The sequence below is a fragment of the Rhea pennata genome, chromosome 19, assembly GCF_028389875.1.
Source record: "Rhea pennata isolate bPtePen1 chromosome 19, bPtePen1.pri, whole genome shotgun sequence".
Classification (NCBI taxonomy): domain Eukaryota; kingdom Metazoa; phylum Chordata; class Aves; order Rheiformes; family Rheidae; genus Rhea; species Rhea pennata.
In genome coordinates, this window is record NC_084681.1 from 11837993 (window position 1) to 11860754 (window position 22762).

Genomic DNA, 22762 nt, shown 5'->3' on the forward strand with positions numbered 1-22762 from the left:
TTTGAAACACCTACTAGCCTTGCCACAGAGCTGCCATTTCTCCCCCATGCTGCTAGCAGAGATGCAGCCTTCTTCTCCCTCAGCCCTTGGGGGTCTTTGCAGCAAAAGGCCCATCTGTAAAGGATCAAGTTCTTGCAGCTGTAACTCTGCATCCTCCACTTATTTTCCTGGATTTGCCTAAATTCAGTGATCACAGAAGTCTTAGAAAGGCTCAAAGCTTCAGCAAAGGGATGCCTTGTTAGAAGCTAAGAGAGGGTTATACGTGGACTGGGAGCAAACCAAGAGTCCTGACAATCTAGGAGCAATGAAAAATGGCTTGACAGCGTCTCTTGGATTCCTGTGTTGCTTGAAGGCAGGATTTCCCCATTCCCTGCCTGGATCCGTTACAGTAGGCCAATCCATCTTTCCAGGAGCTGCTCACAACGTGTGGCGCTTTCTCTTTAAAAGCCTAATGGAGGTTGAGCCAAACTGGGCAATCTGATGGGCCCATTGTCTCACAGCGCCTGATAATAATTCTCGCAGTGATTTTTACTGGACTTCTTAAGCAGTGTTTTGTCCAGGGAGCTTGAACCTTCCATATTTTATGCCTTCCCTTTGGTGTGTTGGCCAAAGTATCAGACAGCTCTAGGTCTCAGCATTGCCCAGCTCCCATCATCACCCTTCAGCATCCTGTAGAAATTCCTGGTATTTCTTTGGCAACTGTTAAATTGGTGCTCTGATGAAGACAGCTGCTAGAGTAGCAGCTGGAGCCTCCACGATACAACGGCAATGGGTTATAAGGATGGAAATCCAGAAAGAAGTAAGCAGGAGGCTTTGGGTGCAACCAGTTCTGGGAAAGATGCTGCTTTATTTCCTTTGTTTGTAGCTAAGCATGACAGAAAGCAGTTTCCTTGCCAAGAACTGAATTAGCGTCACCAATGATCTAAGTCAACGAGGGTTAAATTTCAAAAGAGCATGGGCCAAAGCCGGCCATGGTACAAGTGGTTGGAACAATGTTGACTTTGGTGTGGGGGGTCCTGCCTGGCTCCATTTAGCCCTGAAAGGTCTGAATCAATTTGGGGAAATTATCCAAAACTGAATTGTTTAGATGAAATGCATTCATGCTTTCCTGTGCCACGAGATTTGAGGATGAGGGGAGGGGTGCCCCTTATTTTTGTGGCCAGACTAGGAAAGCAGTTCCGAACATCTAGTCCTTTTCTGATCCCGTTCAAAGATGAGAAGGGACAAAGCAAAAGGGCAGAAATAACAGCGGGGGAAAGGGCTTACAAACCTACCAGTCAGTTATTCCCTTATCTGAATCTAATCCAGATTGGCTTGGAAATGATTATCTTAGGTAGATGATTTCAGCTAGTGGGTTTAAATAAAAACAGGTGATTGGATTGATACAACTTTGCATGATTTTCCCCAGGAAATAAGCCTCCTCAATTTCAAGACCAGATCTGAACGTTCCAAAAGATGTTTGTGCTCAAGGTGTTGTCTGGGTCCTTTTGTTCATGGCTGGTGAGGAAGAGGCAGGATGTGAGAGTAAGGAATGAAAAAAAAAAAAAAAAAAAAAAACACTCTTTAGCAAAGCTACAGGGTATTAGCAGGCCCCAGGATTGCTGCAGTCTGGTGGACTCTACTCGTTCTGAAAAATACTTGAGTGGTGGCCTCACTGCTCAGCCGTGGGGAGCACCACACAGCCCTTGGAGGAAGACAGACCCATAAAAAGCTTGGCTCCAAGTTGCAACTTTCCCAAAGCTTACAGGCAATCCAACATAGAAGTGGATCAGGGCCCAGTACTAGATGCTGTGGTATGCGAGTATGATTAATATCTTCCGGAAGTGGCTCAGAGAAGGGAGATGGGCAGCCGGGTCTCTGTTTTGGAACAATCTGAAATCGTCTCAAGGAAAAAAAAAAAATAAATCCCGCAGGCTGTCTGAGCCTTTCAAGACTGTTCCTGCCTGTGTCTCACTTGGAAAAAACACACACAAAGGTTATGGCTTCAGTCCGGGAAAATAAAAACTTTATAGGAAATAGGAGAAAACATTCACTTGAAAACATCCTTTCTCCATCAGGGACATGGATCCTTTCTCTGGATGGAGAAAGGATCTTCATCCAGATCCTGTGCTAATCTTGCCCACTGTGGGCAGCCACTGGAAAACAGAAATGCAAGACCCAGGAGCTGCTGGGTGCTCTCATGATGCTGAGCTCCTGCTCCTGTGCTGCACATTGCCGGGGAGCACAGCAGCATACCCGACAGACCAGCAGATGGGACATACATGGGCATCCACCAGTGTTGGGGGACAGCTCTCCTCTGCTTGCCTCAGCAAGATGCAAACCTTCCCCTGTGCCCCTGCAATCTCTCTGTTGCTTCCTGGCCCCTCTGCTGCCCTGTACCCATTTCTCAGCTTCATTTCTAGCTTTAAAACCCTTCTCCCTCCTGTGGGAGAGTCGTAGGCAGTAGATCCCTCCCAACTGGTAGATGGCTTTTTGTGGCTTAAAGATTTGGGCTTTGGGGTGAAATTTTTGAGTTTGAGCTGGGTGCTTCCAGTGGGAGCTGGTAATGGGGAATATCAGCCTCTTCAATGACATAACATTCTTGTCTCTGTATCTGCCAAAGGACCCAGATGCCACAGGCTGCCATTATGGACAGCATCATGCTCTGGTAGCCAGGCTGGGTCTGCCAGGCACAACTGGGCATAACTTCTTCAAGCTCCATTTGGAGGTGGATTGGATCATTCGCTCCCACTGCATGGGAGGCTGTGCTTGGATTTCATGGCTCTGGCAGCTGGAAGCCACCTCCTGATTTCCAGCCTACTAGCCAGTTTATACCCATCTTTCCTGTAAGAGCATGGTCCTTTTGCTTCAACATCTCCAATCCCAAACAGAGGCTGTGGACCACTTACCCTCCTGTTCATGGTCTTATAAACACTGTGGTCATCACTGCAGCAACAACTTCAAGGGAAAAGTGACATTCGGAAAGGATTAAATGTACCATAGCTCCTTTTAATGAGATGTAGCAGCTGGAAACAAGGACTCAACACCATGTGAGCAGCCAGATGCCTCCACAACATCTGCGAGGGGTGCAAGACTTGCTTGGAAAATGACTGTGTGCAGAAGGGACACTAGTACTGCACAGCGCCTTCAGGCGCAGTGGGACATAGGGCTGAACTCCAGCCCTGGCAGAGTTGGGCTGCTGCTCCAGGGCCCCGTCTTCAACATTTAGGTAAACCACTAGACCATCTCTATCTCTGTTTGAAGATAGTGGTCAAACTCTTATTGGCCCCATGGTGGCGAGTCCATAGGGGCAGAAGCAGTGGTTGGCTTTGGCCTGGGCAGCAAGGACCCAGCTCCTCATCCTGTGCTTGGCCAAATTCTTGGGAGAGCTCCCAGCTGCTCTCAAAGGGCTTTAGGAAGCAATTTCCACCTCAACTCTTCATTACACAGCTGGTGAAAAGGAATATGGTGCAGGGATTCACTTTTCTCTTGAGAAACTGGTCATGACTACACAGAGTGCTGCAGTCATGGTTCAGAAGTAAGGGTTCTGTCAGGATGCATTAAATCCATCATAACATCACCAACTCCAGCAGGCTGATCCAAGTTCCCATCTTCCAGCACTTTCAGCAGAGGTAGCAAGCAAGGAGGAAAGGATTCAGCTCTGTACCTGGTTTGCATCAAGGCTGTGGATAGTTATTGTGTACTGAGCATGGTGGACCCGTGGTGACCCCCCAGTGTACAGTTCCCATGCTGTGACAACCTCATGTGCCACGCTGATTGAGGCACTATGATGTGACGGTTGGGCTGTCCTGTCTTCCTCCATTCCTTGGTAGTAGGGCATCTGGAGTGATTAGTCCTCCCTGGAGATGCTTGGAGGGCATTTGCACATCAGGGTACCTGGCAGATATCCCCAGAATGCAATAATCTAACTCCAAATTAGCCAGCTAGAGGAATAGCTCAGTGTCACTTGTCCTGCACTCTATAGGGAAGAAACACTCAGAGCCCATCTCTGTGGCCATTTGCTCCCATGAGGTCCCAAAATGCTGTATCACACTTTCAGTGGGACTTCTGGGGGGACCTGAATATCTGACGTGGTGGACTGATGCCCTTCTTGGAGTCTCACCTATTTTAGGAGGAGATTTCAGTACGTAGCACCTGCATAAGCAACTGCATAGTGCAGTAGGACCTCTGTGAGACTTCCTGGCAAGCACAGAGGAAAGCAGTTGTCTTCTTTGACTTACCAGTCCTATTTTCAGATCGTTTTGTTTTCACAGGAGGATGTAGCTGCTTTCCAGCAGTAGGGTACCTTAGTAGAAAACAGGGGCTGAGGAGACATTCTCTGAAACCCCATCACTTCCCAGCTCCCTTTACTTGGGTCTCCCATGGGGCAAAAGTCAGTTTGGAGTCTCCCACTTGGCCATGGGAATTGCATTGTAGTTCTGTCCTGCTGGGACCATGATGCAGCCAAGCTCTGCTCTCCCGCTGCCAGAAAGGAAATTATTAGTTCTGGTGGGAGCCCTAGTGGGGACATATGAAAGAGAGGTGAAGGAGGTAGGAAGCACTCTGTCAGAGCAGGGACTCAGCCAGGTTTGAGTTTGCTCTCTTTAAAGAAGAATTAAAGTAATTGAGAATGAATGGAGCCATTTCTCCGTGGCCTGTGCTTCAGGACTGGAAGTTTTTGAATCTGTAATTGCAGGAACCATTATTATAAGGCTATAGGTTTTATCTTAGAGGTGATCCCAAGCCAACCCTTCCAACATGCACTGAACTCCTTCCAAAATCTCAGGTAGACATACCTGAGATGGGCACAGGCACTCCAGCGGCTGTGGGTCCAGGTCTTGGCTAGGGCTAGGTTGAGCCTGCCTGCTGCTTACAAGCCTCAGCTTCTGGGATCAGCAAGACACAGCGTTGTAGTTCTTCTCCAGCTCAATCCACCACTATTCATGGCCTCCTGGAGGGGTCTGACATGCACCTAAGTGCTCATGCACCTGAGGGCGCTGCACAGAGACAGGAGCACTGCACAGAGGAAGACATGATGCTCTTGACTGAGCCAGGGGGGCTGGGGGAGAAGAGTTGCATGCCCGGGCTCTCTCCAAGCTTTGCCCTGCCTTTCCAGCCTGCTGGGAAGAGGTATATGTTCTGCAAGGGGCTGAAACAGCCTAGGGGTATAAGGTAAGGCTTTGCATGGCTGCCTAAGGGTGCACGGTCCCCACGGAGCCATGCCCCAGACACGTTACCGTCCTTCTGACTTTAATGAGATAACATGCTCCAGGGTGAGGCTTTCCAGCTGACCCTTTTACCCTATCTATTCTCAGGCAGTTTTTTGAAAGGGCTTTTTTGCTACTTGTGGGTACACTTGGGTATAATGCAAGAATATGTATTACTGTAAGCAAGAGGATATTCTTTGGGCAGATCTCCTTTAACAGAGGCAAACTGAGAGAAAAAAAGAAAACCTTATTGTAACACCTTGCAAACTTAGCATGAAAAGGATCTTCAAAAGAACCGAAAGAGAGAGTTTGTTTTTCTTTTCCAGCCAATATGTATCAAAAAGGAAAAGCCTGAAGACATATCTGATTTCAAATTAGATTTGTCTCCAGACCAACAAAGCAAATCACAAAGTTTTTACTTTGCAGAATTGCAAGCAGAGTGCTGATTAGCCTTAGGTTGTTAGGATTTCAAGTAGTGACATGCCTTGGTCATCACCTGGCTCTGATATTAGCTGGAAAGGACTCTGTGTGTGTGTGTGTGTGTGCGCGCGCGCGTGTGTGCATGCTTGTGTTTGTGCTTGCACATCTGGAGCAGATCAGCAGAGCGAGGGACTGGCCGAACTCCTTGCGGGGTTTGGAAACACTCACCTCCTAGCCAAAGGGCTCTTCAGCTACTCATGCCTCACCGGCTGGGCTCGGAGCACACTCCCTGCCTGCTCTGTCTCGGTAAGGACATTCCCAGAGCCCAGGAAGAGGCACGGTGTGGTGGGACTCTGCTCTAGCAGGGGGAGAATCACAGCTCCTCACTCCAAGGAAGCGCTCCGAACAACGAGTGCAAGCTCTGCCGAAGCCAAAAGCATCCTGCAGATAGACTGGAGGTCTCCACAGCTGTCTGCAGTACAATCGAGAGGCTAAATTCTCATTTCAGTCACCCGAGTGGAAATCTGGGCTCAGTCTGGGGGTCTCTAGGCTTTGTATCGGAGCCGAATGAGTAATTAATTCTGTCCTGCATGGGTATTCTCCTGCTTGTCTGAGGCTGTGATGGATTGACTGAGTGACTGATTGACTGATTGATTGGTTGCAGTATCCAGCTTCCTTCTGAAAAGAAGTTTTTTCGCAGTGATCCACAGTGAATGGCCTTGAGCACAATGAGGGGGCGAGGTGAGGGGTTTCCAGTGAAGAAAATTCTGGTACTTCAAAATATTCCACAAATTCTGTGAAAAGTTAAAAAAAAAAGATGCAGATACGCTTCCTGTACAGCTGCATCGAGTTCTTACAATCCCATCTCAGGCCTTCCGACATCCCTGCATCTCCCTCTCTCCGTTTGCCCAGCTCTGGGACACTGCCACCATGGGGGCTATGCTGGTCTCCAGGCACAGCAGCTGTGCCTTGGGGACAGCAGGGCTCCTGGCTCAGAGGTGACTCCTGATGCTGGCGACTGGAGTGCCCACAAATCCAGGCAGGAGCTTTGGACTTGCAAGTTCAGCATCCCTGTGAAATCTGGTATACAGAACATTTTAATGATCTTGAAATGAAATGAACTGGGTCTCCCCACTTTTCTGGGAAATGCCTGTTTCTCCTTAGCAAAATTTGCCACGAGCACCAGCTCTCAGTTGCAGCATATCCCCCCTGAGCAGAAAGTTGGATGTCCCCTCAGCTCTGGTCACATCCTGCCCATGCCCCCACACCACGCTTGACTGCGCTGGTGCAGCACACAGCCTGCTCAGCCGGGGAGCTGCTGTCAGCCCGGGGATTTATAGGGTGGCCCATACTCCTGAAGACAGATGGTTTCCTATTAATGCATTTAATCATGTCGACTGCAGCTCTCCGCATGGCTGTGTCCCTGGAGGAGGCTGAGAGAGGCAATTCTGGAGTTCGTCTGCGATCGGAGCGCAGGTCCGGCGCTGCTGCTCTGCCAGCCACAGAGGGTTTGGGGAACATTTCCGAAGGGAAAGCACCCAGCAGCGATTAAGCACAGTCGGGGCTGGCATAGTGTGTCCTGCACATCTCCGGTGGCTGAGTGACAGCCTCAGCATCAAGCTTGGGGAGGTTTATTCCTGCAGAGACTGAGTTGGAGACATGCCATCAGACCCAGAGCCTCAGGGCCTCGAGAGCCTCTGGGCAGGAGGTGCCAGAGCTAAGCGGTGCCCCTGCCCCAGGCAGGGCCGTGCCAGATGCCTGGTCCAGCAGGCACCAGCAAGAGAGGGCAAAATGTGTGAGCCCCCCATGCCAGCAGCGGGGAGGCAGAGAGGGAGACCGTGGCAGTCCTCGTTCACATCCTGCAGGATGCTGGTGGCCCCGCTCCAAGGACCTGCTGCTATCCGAGCATCTGTCCTTACTACAAGATGCAGAGGTGGGAATAGTAGTGTGGGCTCAGTTCTGCAAACCACCGAGCCTCTGCTTTCCATCCTGGCTGCTCCAGGCGAGAGGCTTTAATCTAATTACATGCTTTATTTGCGCCAATTTGTTTTTCAATCAATCTTGTTCAGTCAGAAGAAAGGACGCTACTGTGGGCTCATTTGCACCTTCTTGTTCCAAGGGAGAGGTTAATGGCAGTTATCCTTGCTGGAAATGCCTGCAGGGCTACAGATCTGGCTCCCTTTTCAGACTGGGCGCTGCCTGGCCTGTTTCAGAGTCATATTTTCATGATTTCTTCCCTTGGCACCGTCTAGCAAAAGGGAAAAAGTAAGTCCTGCATTAAGCTACAGAGCAGCCTGGCTGCTGCATAAGGATCTCTCTGAAACAGGCCTTTTTGCAAGGATCCTTTAAATGCAGCAGTGAGCCGGTGGCACGGGCTGTGCAGGCGGCACAGAGAGGTAGGTTTGCCTGGCTCAGGCCAGGTAGCTCCCGTCAGGGGGTGTCCTGGGGCACTCTGCCTGCCGCCTATAGAGAAGTGTTTGCCAGGGGTTTACAGTGTTCCCTTGGAAGAGTCCTAGGAAGATGCTAGGGGCTATAAAATAAGGGGAAAATGATGAAAATACTTAAATTAACACTCTTTTCCTGCCTATACAAAGCTGACACAGGTTGCTCCCGCAGTGGCCATGCTGGTGCGTCAGCCGCAGCAGCTGTTCTTGTTTCCAAGGCTGTGCAGCAGACAGCCCCCATGCCCCTTGCTCGTTTAAGACATTCCTGAGATCGCTTTGGAGACTAGAAGACGCTTCGGGGCCTTTAGTCCACCTTTCCATGGAGAGCAAGCCTTTGGTCACAGACCCTCTCCAAGGACACTTGGAAAGTGGAGGGGCTGGGTCTCCAGTGATGGGACAAACCCTTACCATGCTGTCTGAGCTGCTGACACAGCTCTTTAGTGGTGGTTGTTTGAGCCACACTCCAGGGTTGCAGGACTTTAATTCTTAGGCTGAGAGCCCTAGGTCAGTTCAGGAGGTGGCTGGAGGTCTGGAGTAAGGAATGAAGTGAGGAGCTGGGAGGGATTTAGTCCTTTCCCTGGCAGGAGGCTATGTTTGACTAAGCCTTGCCTCAAACCTAAACTTTTCCTGCATACAGATCTTCTGGACACAAGCTTACACAAGTCTAGAGATAGAAAAATACTATGATTTCACTCAGCCACAACCATACAGGCTGTCTGTAGGCAAGCTAGGCCTTAAGAAGAGCCCGGATGTCCCAGGGAGAGCATGGGATTTGCAGACAGTCCATTCCTCACCCTACATTCCCATGTTCAGGCCAAGCTGGCTCCAATATACAATTCACTGTTTTTCAACCCTTCCTGAATTGCAGGCTCCAAAAGCATTGCCAGCAGAGCTGCAAGGCCACACAGCTCAGTGCAGCCCCATACAAGATGCTTGCTTTGCATTAGGATTTAGCAGACAGACCCTCTAGAAGCAGACTCGGACCCTCAGGATCCCTGACCACAGACTGAGAATGAAGGAATCATTGCAAATCTGGAACAGTTTTGTACATCCCATAACGTGCCTGACTTCAGCAGCTCAGGCCCAACTCATCCCAAGTCCAAGACTTGCAAGTTCTGCCGGGAGCTGGTAGGGCAGGATGTGCTTCCAGGGAGGTGGCTGAGGCTGCTCAGCCCCGGCTGTCCCACAGCTAGACTCAAAAGCTGAAGTCCCGGTTTGAGTGCTGAATTTGCAAAGGGCATTATGCACATTAGCTGGGCCATCGCCAGGCGGGGGAGGAAGAGCCAGCTTAGTCATAACAGACTCCACCACTCTGTTCAACGTCCGGACCAGGGAAAGGGGGCTGCAGGGGATGTCGGGCAGAGCACAGAAGAAATGATCCCACTGTTAAAGTAAATAACTTGGGAGGGATTCTCTGTCTTAAGCTTGCTTTTACATTAAAGAAGGCAGCTCTGAGACAAAGCATCTGACTCGAGTCCAGCCAAAATTAAATTACAGCATCAATTCCTTACAGTCAATGTGCGGTCTGCAAGCCAGAGACATTGTACCCAGCACAGCCCCTGCCGCTCATCACACAGGGAGAAACCTGAAAGCAATCAGCAGGCTGCACGCGCCTGAGCCAAACGCGTGTGGGCTTGGGAGCGAGACAGTCCTCAGTGCTGTGTTCTTCTGCCATGCGTACCTCATGTGCAATAGCTTTATACTCCCTGTGCAAAGGAAAGGCTACTCCAGAGCATCTCCTCCCTCGGGACGCGTGGTCAGCAAAGGATATAAGCTAGAAGCTAGTTTGGAACAAGGATGTTTGGCCAGCAGTGCTGGCACTCTTCAAAATTACTCTAACAGTCATTCACTGAGACTGATGGAGAAAATATTAAAATAATTCTTTGGGATGGAAGCAAGGGGCAGCTTCAGCACTGGTGTGGGCAGGGTCAGGGGAGAAAGACAGAGGGTTTCATGGTCATTTGGGGAAGATATCCAGAAGTCCGGGGGTCGGAGTCATCCCTGCAGTAACTGCTCAGGGCAAACCCTGGCTCGTAGCCATCATTTTCTGTCCTGGTGCTGCAGTGGCAGATAGCGTATTATTCACTACTTTCAGCTGAGAGGTGTATGACTCTTAAAGCATGGCTTCCAGGGCTTTGGGATGTTTCAAGATGACTTACAGGAATGCTGTCCATTCCCAGCCCAGGCAGTTTTCCCATCCAGTACCTGCCTGAGCTCATGTTCAGCCATGCATTGGAGATGCAGTACTTCTTCTCTTTCTCCCCAAAAGCACTTCCCACAAGCCTGTGAATGCCCCCTTCATTCTCTGGCCTTTTCCTCCATGCTCCCAATCATGCTGAAGATATTCACTCCTGCCCTGTTTGGATTTGAAGGCTTCTATCACATCTCAACTCTTGGGTTTGGAGACTTATTTCTGCAGTCTGCGCAGTTTGGATGAGGTGGATTTCAAGTCCTGGAGCTTCATGAACCCATTGCCTTGTTGGCCAGAGATTGTCCCCTTGGTGCAGAGCACGGACAACTCTGGTTCTCCTAACAAATCCTCTATCCTCTACCAGTGCAGACCTCTTATTCTGCCATCTCCATGTCCTAGAGCATGGCTGGGGCCTCATTCCCTCGATAGGTTGGTTGTGCCAAGGATGTAATGGCTGTTGATGGGACAATAGGCCATATCAGTAGTTTGTGGAGTACATTTTATAGTTGCTTGATGGGTTCAATAAATGCCTTGATGAAGACAGCATTCATACCTAGGCTTTGGTTCAGGCTGCCATTGGCTCAGCTGCAAAGTTTGGGCACAGACCACATCTGAGAGCTGAAATTCCCAGATATTCAGTAAAGAGAGGGTTTCCTTGGGCCCACCTTCAGTATCACTGTGATGGTAGGGCCCACGAAGACGTGGCAGTATCTCGCATACAGATTTTACATGTTCATGCTCAGAGACAACAGTTGCATTTCTCAGACTGGTGCAGATCCCTCCCACAAGTTTGGTGGCGGTTATAAAGCCATAAGAGGAAATAACCTGTGTGCTAGACCAGTAGCTTGTGGGGCATTATCCATTCCACACCAGGATCCAGGTTTCCAAGCACGGATTTGTCCAGAGCCACAAAGGACCTCCACAGTCTGTTTTTCAGCATGGTCTTCTCCTTGCATGAAGAGGAAGCAAGACAGATGTAGGATTCGATATTTGGACACCTTTGTTTTGTGGCTCATTTGTGGGACCTCCTCTGCTCATTCACAGCCTAGTATCACATCCTGCATGGTGCAAAAGGCAGATGGGAAAGCCCTGATCTCCACCTCATGAGACAGCCACTGAGCCCCAACAAGAAAATGCAGTCCAACAGGAGCCAATAGAAAACAGGCAGGCACCCTTCACTGGCTAAAATTTTGAGGCCAGTTTGTCAAAGCTGGGTATTCCCTTCTAGACCACAACACCTACACTTTGGATCTCCGCCCACAAAGGTATTTAGGATCCTACCTGGGGGAAATCAATAGGAATTTAGCTGCATAAACTGGGATTAGAAATCTGAATACCTTTGGGGATCTAAGTCTTATATCTGCGTTTTGAGTTAGGTACCCAGGCCAAGAAATGTGGCTTTAATCGTTCTATCATGTCAGAATCAAGGGGCCTTTAATTTCCGTTACCAACATGTGGCTTTTGCAGAGGCTTAAAGATCGTTTCTGAACTGCAAGCAAAGCAAGTTACAGTCTCAGTGTAGCTTCTCCTTGTGAACAGAACTCCGCACTCTCTGCTAAGGGCTGCTATCAGTATATTTCGTCCTATACAGCCCCGATCCCAAAAGATCAGACGGGCACCAACAGTCAGGAACCAGGGCACATTGGCAGAGCATGGGGTAAGCAGCTCCCCAGCCCTGGCCTTTTCTACAGCTTTTTTGAGTCTCATGTATATAGTCGCAGCCCTGTATTGCTAAAACAATCCCTGAAAATTAAGAAAAACATTCTTCAAAGAGTGCAACTTTTTTTAAAAAACAAAGCAAAACAAAAAAGGTGTTTAGCCGTGAAAACTCTTTGCTCAGCCAGGGAATTAGTTATATCAAGGGGATGGGCTGAGCTGTAAAGCTGCTGAATGCTATGCTGACACATTTTACTAAGCTGTGATGGACACGAAACAGCCGCCCACCACCTGCTCCCAGCCCTCGGCATGCTCGCAGCACAAGTAGCACTAACTGCATGTTTCCAAATTCCCTTTCATTCTGTTTACCCAGGAAACACAGAAAGTTTGTATTTTCTCAGAGGAGAGCATCCGGTTGCTCTCAGCCTGGTAAAGTTCACAGGGAGGAGCAGTATGCTTCCCCCCAGGTCATGGTACATTAGGAGTAGCAGAATCGCTTGGTGCTAAGATCACAACCAGGCACGTGGAGAGCTACATCTTCTTCTGCTTAGCTTCTGAGTCTAGCTTCAGTTGCAAAATTTGGGAGCCAAAAAGAACAGAATATGCTCCACATCTTCAGGAATAAGTAAGTAAATAAATAAATATTAAAAAAAAAGCTGAATGTAGAAATTAAATTAAATGCAGAAATGTACAGCTAGAAACACAAACTAAATGTAGAAAGTATGCCCAAGTTAGCTGTCCCATGGGGCCAAGCTGAGGAGTCTTCACTCCAACATCGCATCCTTGTGACCTGGGTGGATAAGACCCATCTTCCCTACTTACTAGCCCACATTATAGCTGTCATCTCTCAGCATGTTCTCCACTGCAAAACAGATATCCTTCGCCTCTTCTTCAAGCAGCTTCATTTCATTCTCACTCTGGTCTTTCAGTCAGTCTCAGGCATCCGCCTTCCAAGGACAGGTTACCCCATGGCCAATCCTCTGCAACCTTGCTAAGATGCGCCAGAGACACCTGCAGGAGAGGCAGCCTCCCATACAGTCAGGCCAAGCACGTTTGCCTTGGGACTCTGTAGGCTTGTAAGGAGGAAGAATTTGAGAAGATTTGCAAGAGTCTCCTATCCCAGGAAAGACACGCACAAGTTACTGAAATAGCATTTGAAGCATTCCAGCCACCAGTAAATCATGTTTCTCCTCCCTTTTGAGCCTGCTGCTTATTCCTCCCATCCCTTCCTCCAAGCTTTGAGCTGGCTCTGTTGTCACCTTCCATCAAGGGACCTACAGCCCAGCAAGCCTTCCCACCAGAGTCCAAACTGCTGAAATATCACTTGATGGACAAGAGCAAGGTATTTTCAGTCATTAAGCAGCATTAAAATAATATCTCATAGCATCCTCTCTGTGCATTTGGCTCAAGCAAGCAGTGATCTTGCAGTATCAGTCTCAAGTATGCAGCACTGCTTGCTGGCAAACACAAGCATAGGGCTTCATTTTGAGAGATTTAATTTGTCAGCCCAAAGAGGCCCCAGAAGACCTCTGAAGTCACCCATGAGGCAAGCAAGCTCTCCATGCAGGAGACTGAGGAAATGAACTGGGGCAAATCCCCCACTGATGGGAATCAGCCCTGGCGTCTGGTGATTTACACTGATTTACACCAGCTGGTTCTGGCCACATTGAGATCAATTTAAACCAGCTGAGGCTCTGGCACAGCCTAAAGAGGCTGGAGGTAGGGGAGAGAGAAAAAAGAAAAAGAGGATGGGGAAGGGAAACTGACAGGATTTTACTACCAAAGCCAAGGATAGATCTAGGCTGTGACCGGGTGTCTCAAATCACAAATCTAGTTTCTGTCTTGGAGCAAGTGGTGATACCCTACCAGTGTTGTGGAGTGGCTTGGCCAGGCAGTGCCTGTTGTCCAGCACAGCTTCTCTGGCCAGGAAGCTCGCCAGGACAAGTTTCTGGTAGATCAATAATCTCAGGCAGACTGAAGCGTCACAGTAGGACTGTGGGGCCTGGGAAGCTCAGATGTAGTTAGAGATGTTTTCCATGCAAAAAGGTTGCTGAAAAGACGTGGGCTGTTCTTGTGAGCAGTTTGGACCAAACTCTAGAGTGTTTGTTTATTTATTTATTTACTTATTTTGCCTGGGGATGAATCCCCACAGTCCCATAGTAGTGCTGCGAGGATGGAGAAGGAGCTGCTTGCGGTGAGCATGCTCAGCCCATGTAGCAGGCCCCAGTGGCTCTCATCTCTCCCAGAGCAAACACAGGACAAACCGCCGGGCAATTGCCTTGCTTCAAACAGACCCTGAGGTGGAGCCTGCACTGAGCTGCGGGGCACGTGGGTCAGGGAACCAGGGTACCCAGTGGGACTTCATTTCCTACGTCTAGTGCTCTCCTTTTGCCTCTTTGCCTGGCTCGGATTTAGTTGGGGATGGGAGATCCATAGCTGGAGGTCCTGGATTTTGTCCTTGCTCTGTCAGTCACTCTCCACCTGCCCTTGAGTACGTTGTCTGTGTGTCAGCCTCTCTGCTGCAGCAGGTACAGCAATCTCTGCTTCTGCTTAGGGGGTGCGATGTATCATAAGTAATGAATATTTATAGAGCTCCGAGATTTCTGCACCAGAGGAGAACGAGGCATCCATCATCATGATTATCATAAGCCCATTAGTGTCCTGAAAACATTAGCAATCCATGGCTGAGCAGAATCATACCTGCTGCCTAGTGAAACAGCCCAACTGCCTGTCTCTTCATCAGTCCCTCGCTCAGCTGAGCAGGCTAGGGAAAGCCTTCCTGGGCTGTAAAATCACTGCGTTCACATTTATTTCCTTTGTAGTCTTTCCTTCTATCTTCATGGCCAGGAATGTTTTAGCAGCATGTTGGATCAGCAGTATTTCTGTTCCCTTGGCATGTGCCCCATGGAGTGAGCTGGTGGTGCTTGCCACATCGTACGTGTGAGCCACACGTGGGCTTTGGGGCAGCTGGCATAGGAATTCCAGTGCGTCAGCAGGTCCCTGGGATCCAGCCATTCCCTCACAGTGACACCACACAGCAGTGTCCCTCTGCATGGCATGTGGGCATGGCCAGTGCTTTACTAGCGAATCCGCATCCTGCGAACTGAGTGCTGCCTTCTCTTTTCTACCACCACAACTGGGTTCTCACAAGTGGGTTTAACCATTAAGATGAAACCTTAGTGCAAGGGACAGCTGAGTGGTTTTCTTAGTGCAAGACTTAGACCTTAGTGTAGGTGATAGCAGCAGAAATGGCAAGATAGTAGAAAAAACTGAGTAAACGCTTTCTGGCATTTTTTTAACAGAATAGTCACTCTTATCTTAATGATTTCCAAGTTTTGTGTGATGTTCAGGGTTTCATTAGATGAAGAAAACAGAGGACAGGCAATGGTTGCTGGAACCTCTTGGTCATCATCTTTGCCTCTCACTTTCAAAGGACTCAAAGTAGTCTGAAGCCAAACACCGATCTTAGCTGAGCCTCTTAGAGCAGGAAGGTGCCCCATTTGAAATAATAGCTTTTGGGTTTGGCCCTGACTTTATTAGGTCATATCAAAAGAGCAGGAAACTGCTTATTACTGTGTATGCTCTTCTGAGGAATGAGAAGAGGTCAGCAATGGAGATATCCAGGTCAGGAGGGTGATGACGAGATGAACTGACTGGCTGTGGGGAGGAAGGACTGGGCTAGGGCATGCATGGATCTGAATGAGGTCTTGTGATGATCCTGGTCTGTTTGAATTCTTAGCTCTCTGGATTTCCCTCTTGTCAGTCCCCAGCTCGGAACTGAAAAAGAGGTTGCTTCTTGGATCAGGGCAGGTTTGGATCTGCCATCAATGGGAGGGTTGGGTAGGAGGATCTGAGTGCACTAGGAGACCTCATGGAGCATCTCCTCTTCTCCTGAGGAAGCTCACCCTGTTTGTGAATGTGGGTCTTATACCCCAGGACATTTCCTACACGGAGGCTGGTGAACTGAGAGGGTGCAGGGCGCCTCATGCATTGTACCTAGAGACCTTCCTGTCCTCCTCTCCTGGGTGCCATCCACCACTGGAGACCACCTCCACCACAGAGTCACATTCCAAAGCTGGTGCTCTTATGAGGGGTAGCTCAACCCACTGAAGTCGCCATGTAAAGCTAGGGTTCATAGGGATCATAGAATTAGTAAGATTGGAAGGGACCTTTGGAGATCATCTAGTCCAACCCTCAAACAAGTGGCCCATACAGGGATCGAACCCACGACCTTAGCACTATTAGCACCACGCTCTAACCACCTGAGCTAAACCTAACCCCAAAGGAGAAGGAGCAGCCTATTCCGCTGCCCAGCTCTGTCTCACAGCTCCTGTTTTCTGCCTTGGAGGTGGCTGGCGTGCCCCAGCCATAGCAGGTTTCCTGCCCGTGGCCCCTTGGTACGCAGCCGAGCAGCAAACAGAGTTGTCACAGAGCTGTCACTGGGAAGTGCTACAGCCACTTCAGCCGTGACAGCCACCTCCCCGCTCTGTGCCTCAGTTTCCCCTCCCAGCCCGCCTGAAGTGTGAGCTTTTCTTAGAGGGCGCTACTTGCCGTGCCCCATCCCGCGAGCCCTGCTGTGCGCAGCGGGTCGCGTTGCAGCACCTCGGGGGAGCGGCGTGGCAGGACGCTGCGTGGCTGCTCGGCCAAGGAGGCCTTGCCCGGCCCCGGGGTGCAGCCGCACATTCCCGGGGCCGAGCGCACGACGCTGCCCGGCTGCAACCCGGCGCTCCGCCGCGGGCCGCAGCGGCACTCAACATCCCTGCAGGCACCCAAGCCCCGTGGCGCGGCTCCGGCGAGCCTCGGCAGCGGGGCCGGGGGCAGCAGCGGGGCCGGGGGCCGCAGGGGGGCCGGGGCCGCAGCGGGGCCGGGGCTGCAGCGGGGCCGGGGGCTGCAGCGGGGCCGGGGGCGCAGCGGGGCCGAGGCTGCAGCGGGGCCGGGGCTGCAGTGGGGCCAGCGGCTGCAGCGGGGCTGAGGCCGCAGCGGGGCCGGGGGCTGCAGCGGGGCCGGGGCCGCAGTGGGGCCAGGGGCGCAGCGGGGCCGGGGGCAGCAGCAGGGCTGGGGGCTGGGGGCTGCAGCGGGGCCGGGCTGCAGCGGGGCCGGGGGCCGCAGCGGGGCCGGGGGCAGCAGCGGGGCTGGAGGCTGCAGCGGGGCCGGGGGCAGCAGCGGGGCCGGGGCTGCAGCGGGGCCAGGGCTGCAGCGGGGCCGGGGGCTGCAGCATTACCGGGGGCAGCAGCGGGGCCAGGGCGCAGCGGGGCCGGGGGCTGCAGCGGGGCCGGGCCGCAGCAGGGCTGGGGGCTGCAGCGGGGCCGGGGCTGCAGCGGGGCCGGGGCTGCAGCGGAGCTGGGGGCTGCAGCGGGGCCGGGGCTGCAGCGGGGCCGGGGCCGCAGCGGGGCCGGGGGCTGCAGCGGGGCCGGGGCTGCAGCGGGGCCGGGGCTGCAGCGGAGCTGGGGGCTGCAGCGGGGCCGGGGCTGCAGCGGGGCCGGGGCCGCAGCGGGGCCGGGGCACAGCGGGGCCGGGGCACAGCGGGGCCGGGACTGCAGCGGGGCTGGGGGCTGCAGCAGGGCCGGGGCGCAGCGGGGCTGGGGGCTGCAGCGGGGCCGGGGCTGCAGCGGGGCCGGTGCCGCAGCGGGGCCGGGGCCGCAGCGGGGCTGGGGGCCGCAGCGGGGCCGGGGCCGCAGGGGGGCCGGGGCCGCAGGGGGGCCGAGGCCGCAGGGGGGCCGAGGCTGCAGCGGGGCCGGGGCGCAGCGGGGCTGGGGGCTGCAGTGGGGCCGGGGCGCATCGGGGCTGGGGGCTGCAGCGGGGCCGGGGTTGCAGCGGGGCCGGGGGCCGCAGCGGGGCCGGGGCCGCAGCGGGGCTGGGGGCTGCAGCGGGGCCGGGGCGCAGCGGGGCTGGGTGCTTGCCCGGCCCCAGCGGAGCGACGGCGTCACGGCGGTGGGGCCCGTCAGAGAGGCGACGTTCCTCCCCGGGGGTATTTTATTTGCACACTTCACTAGACTGGACACCAAAAGGCTTCGCTAATGCTTCATGGGCTGCTAATTTCCTCCCTGACCCGCGTTGTCGGGGGCGACCCCGGGCCGAAGCGCCGGGCGATGAATGCGGGCGGCCGCCACGGGCCGCGGCCGGGGGCGACAACGGGGCCTCTGCGGGCCCCGCGCGGGCTCCGGCCCGGAGCTGCCCAACAGGGGGAATTTGTGTGGCTCTCAAAAGCGCTGGGTGGCACAATAAGGGAGGCCGCGGGGTCTCGCAGGAAGGCGGGCCGGGGGCGCCGGGCGGGAGGACGGCTTCCTTTGTGCGGGGCTTTCTTTAGAAAGGCCGGTTTGTCTGAAAGCCCCCTCAGCCGACCCAATCGGGGCCTGGCAGATGGATATCGCCGGCGCGCTGCTTATTCACGGCGGGCTGCGGCTTTGAGCCGCTTCCCCCCTCCACCCTCCGTTCCCCGCATCCCCCCTACCCCAGCTTTTATTCATTTTAAGGCTAATTTGTTTTGTTAATGTTTTCTTGCCCTCCCCCTCTCGCCCCGTCCAGATTGTGACTCATACTGCAAGGCGTCCAAGGGGAAACTGAAGATCAACATGAAGAAGTACTGTAAGAAGGACTATGGTGAGTCGCCCCTCGCGGCCCTGCTTCCAAGGGAAGAGCCGTTTCGAGATGCACCAGAAGAGCGTCACCCCTCCCCTACAGCATGCCGGGCCTGTTGCGTGGGATGTCATCCCCCCCGCCGGTCAGGGGTCTCAGCTTGGCCAGATGGGTCTCAGCTTGGCCAAGCCAAGGTGCCCTGGCTGGGCTCTGTTGCAGCCACCTGGGATGGGAGCGTGCACCTGGGGCCAGGCAATTTGGGGAACGTTTTGCCTGGTTTAGAGAGGAAACCCTGGGTAGCAATGCTCAGCAGAGCTGGAGTGTGATGTGTTGCTTACAAAATCTGAGCTTCCATGCTCAGACAGTCCCCCAAATCAGGGCCTGTCTCCTCCCCAGGCTTCTCCTGGGTTACCTGTGCCCTCAGAGCTCCATGGCTCTTCTCTCTGCATTTAGGTAGAGTGGGGACGAGTGCCAGGCGGTTCTCCATCAACTGGATATGTCTCTGCTCTGTAATCCAAGCATGAATTCATAAAGAGGGTGGAGCAGCCTCAAGATGGGGCTCAGGGAGGCTGCAGGATCCCCATCTTCAGATATTCAAAAATTACCGACTGGAGCAACCTTGTTCCAGCTGGTTGGAGCAGACACGTCCAGAGTGGTGGTGTGCGTCCAAAACCTCCAGATCTCAGTTCTTCTGTGATTATTTTTTAAATGTGTCAATTCTGGGTTTGGTTACCCATGACCACTCAGGGGTGGCTTGGGCAGGACTGCAAAGGGGACTTTCTTCAGGCCACATGAGAAGAAACCTTTCAAATCCCTCCTGGGGCTTTAAGCACACATCTACTAGCAAAGCAGCCTCAGGCAGTGCTGTGTGAGGCTCATTTTCACCTCCATGAGTCCCTCCTCTGGCTCAGTCCTCATCATCAAGAAAGGAGGTTGGATGGGATCAGTCCTGCTCCAAGTCTTACCTTCATGCAGCATGAGTTCTTCTGCTCCAACAGCGCCAATATTGTTGGGATGAGCTGGGTGGTGGGAGCAGGACTGATCTGGAAAGATCAGGCAGAACTGGTTAAAAGTGAGGGCTTGGTGTCAGGAATGTTTAGAAATTATGCTAAACGTATATGTTGGAAATCACCTCACCCCACCGCCACCACCATCACTGAGAGTGTGGTGAGGGGATCTGAGTGTCTGAGTTTAAAGGAAGATCCAGATCACTTGGGAAAAGATGATCCATCAGATTTGATCCAGGGACAGGGAAAGGAAGGGACTGCCCAGGTCCGAGCCCATCCTGATGGAGCATCTCTCTTATTCCGGGGTGCGACAGCAAAGCCTGGGTGCTCCTGGGGCCACCTCACGCCACTCAGCAACAGGAGCTGGGTGAAAGCGAAATGTGATCGCCTCCGTGCAGCTCGCTGGGTACCGCGAGGGTGAAGCAAATGGCCCCTGGTGCAAGACACATCCTGGCACATCCTCTCTGGGATCTGCCTCAAGCAGGGGGGTGAGGAGCGAGCGGGGATGGGGGTTTGGTCCTGGACAGGTGTCAATCAGCATTACTGCACCGTTATCCCCATCCCCTCCATATCAAGTGTCCCAGAGGAGCGGGAATACCTCATCTCCACCCCGAACACTCACAACAGCAGCTCGGCATATCCGGGAAGTGTTTGCCAAAGCAGAACGAATTTCCATTTAACAGCCCTTCACAACGTCTTCCTCGGACAAGGCCGTTCGCGGCAGGGACGGACGCGGCCGCTGAGGGATGCTTCGCTCTGGCTTTGTGCTCTGACGGCTCCCGGCGAGCCCGGGCGAGGAACAGCTCGCCGACAGGCAGGGAAGAAATACATGGGCTTTTTTCCTAGGAAACAAGCCTGCATTTACAGAGTTAAACCCCGACGCGTTTAGTGTTTCCAAGCTGCGTTTTGCCGTCCACGGGGGAGGTGGGGGGTGAGGGGAGGAGGATGCTAAGAAGGGATTTGGGCTGGAAAACAGTAGCAACCCGGACTTTCTCATGCAGCCGCCCCTCAGCGTGGGGCTCGGGGGCGAACCCTGCCTATTTATTCTTCCATTACCCACACGGCAAACGGGTTTCAAAGCGAAAAGCAAATCCCTTCGGCAAGGACGAGCCGCCAGGGCTGGACGCCCTCACAGCTCACGTCCGGAGAGGCCAAGCCAAGGTCTGGCCACGCTTCCAGGAGCAGCCGGAGGTTCAACCTCAGATGGTGGAAAGGTGCAAGAAATCCCTTTTCCTTAGAGGAAAGGGTTTAACAGCACATGAGAATATCTCTACTGGACCATGAGATTATGAAGGGCAGGAGCAGCGCGGGGCTGTGCTAAATGCCACTAAAGGCAGCGGGTTTCCCATCCGCCCGGGCAGGTTCTCTGCTATCTAGTAACTTGGGAGCTCTGACAAGCGCTTTCCCCGCACATGGCATGGCCAAAATTTTGCTTTCCCACCTGGCTTCTCCGGTGTCTCGTAAGGGTTGAGCTCACACTGGAGCTGTTTCTTCCCAAGCGGGACAGCGGTGGGGGGAGAGATGCTTTCTGCAGCCACCGGCGGTGCGGCAAGCGGCCGAGGCAGCAGCCTGGTGGAGGGGAGCAAAGGGCTTGAGGAGGCGCGCGGAGGGCTCGTGAAGACTTTCCGCCTGCCGCCGCTGCGGGAGGCCAATTAGGAGGCTCTTTTCCTCCCCGTCCCGGCGGCATCGCGGCTCTGAATGTCCTAAAGGGCCCTAATGAGCTTGGACGGAGTCGCTTGTCCCCCGAGCGCAGTCGGGGACCTATCATCCACCCGGCGCCCCTCAGCGGGGCTTCTGAGCGCCTTCCCAGCGATTCAAAGAGGATATTTCCCCTTATTTATTTATTTTTATCTGTTTATATTTTTCTTTTTTTTTCTTTTTTAAATCGGGCGCTTTTCCCGCAAGGTAGAGCAGGTGCAAATATTTGGGGTCAAGCGGCGCGTGGGCAGGGCGGGCTGTGAATCGCGGGAGTGCTCGGAAGATGACAAAACCCCTCTCCCGGGTTTATTTTGGCTGCTCAGGGCTGCCTCTGCTCCCACAAAACTGGGCTCAAGGGCTGGCTTTTTTTGGGGGGGGATTAAAATTAGCCTGTGAAAGAGTTGGGGAAGCAGCAGGAGGATCCCTGCAAGCCGCGGGGCAGAGGCTGGTTTGTCCCACAGCGATTCCCCCATGGCCCGAAAGAGTATTGATTACACCTTGGAAAAGGGTTTATTTTATTTTATTTTATTTTATTTTACTATTTTATTTTATTATTTTATTTTAATTTATTTTATATTAAAGCAGATGATGCTGGTGCAGCAAACCGAGCAGCTCCAGCCTTGTTCCCACCGTGCGACAGCCCCAGAGCAGCCGCCACCGCCGCTCTTGCCCAGTGCCCGAGCTCCGCCACGTTTCCTCCTTTCTCAGCCCTCAGAAATATGAAAAAAAAATAAAATAAATAAAAAAGGAGGAAATTCGGCAAAATCTGGCTAGGCTTTTGCCCAGCGAATGGTGGCGGAGCGCGGTGGCACTGAAGGGGCCCTCGCTCACGGAGGCACCAGCTTTTTCAGGGCGAGCTTGGGGGGTTTTTCCCTGCTGTCTTTCCTGGGACGCTAGCGCCTCTTTTGCTTCTGCCCAATCCCACAGGGATTTGTGCCGGATTTTTATCCGGGAGGTTTTGCTAGGCGAAAGCGAGCTCGGCGGGGAGGCGGGGGGGGCCGGCGCGCGCGGAGCATCCGCGGCTCCAAGGTGAGATCATCTGCTCGCTTTGCCCTTTCTTGGAAAAAGCCTTCCCTCGCGGAGCCGTCACTTAGTCACCCCCTGAGTCCAGCGCCGGCTTGGCAGGGTCTCGTGGAAAAAGCAAAGCGTGTTTTCGGAAGGCGACTTGAAAAGCGGGGAAGGGGGTGTGGGGGGGGGAAAAATCCCCATAGAAACCTAAGCCGGGAGACAACGCAGGGAGGAAGGTGGAGGAAGGAGCCCGGCCCCATCCCCCCCCCGCCTTGGCTTCACGAGCCCCCTCTGCTGCAAGCATCCCTGGAAGAGATTAAGGTGGAGAAAACCCGCTCGTGGCCTGGAAATTGCGGAGCAACCCCTCGCCGTAGCTGCGTCCGTGGGCTCGGGCCGGGCGGCGCGAGGGTCGCCCCTCCGGCGCGGGGGGGGGGACAGCAGGAGCGGCCCAGCCCGGCCCCGACTGCGGCTCGTAAATCTCCCGTATTAAACCAGCAGGAAATTGGCGACCAGGCGCAAGGCGAAGCTCAGCGCCGGGCGCAAAATCAATTAAAAAAATTAAAAATAAATAAATAA

The 22762-nt window shown here is 53.2% G+C and overlaps 1 protein-coding gene across 1 annotated transcript in view; it reads left to right on the plus strand.

The window, feature by feature from the left end:
• NTN1 (netrin 1) overlaps nucleotides 1–22762 on the plus strand; it is a 116983-nt gene that overhangs the window by 88048 nt on the left and 6173 nt on the right. Inside the window, exon 5 of the mRNA XM_062591774.1 lies at nucleotides 18423–18497. Within this exon, the coding sequence (XP_062447758.1) occupies nucleotides 18423–18497 (75 nt within the window). The remainder of the gene's footprint in view (nucleotides 1–18422; nucleotides 18498–22762) is intronic.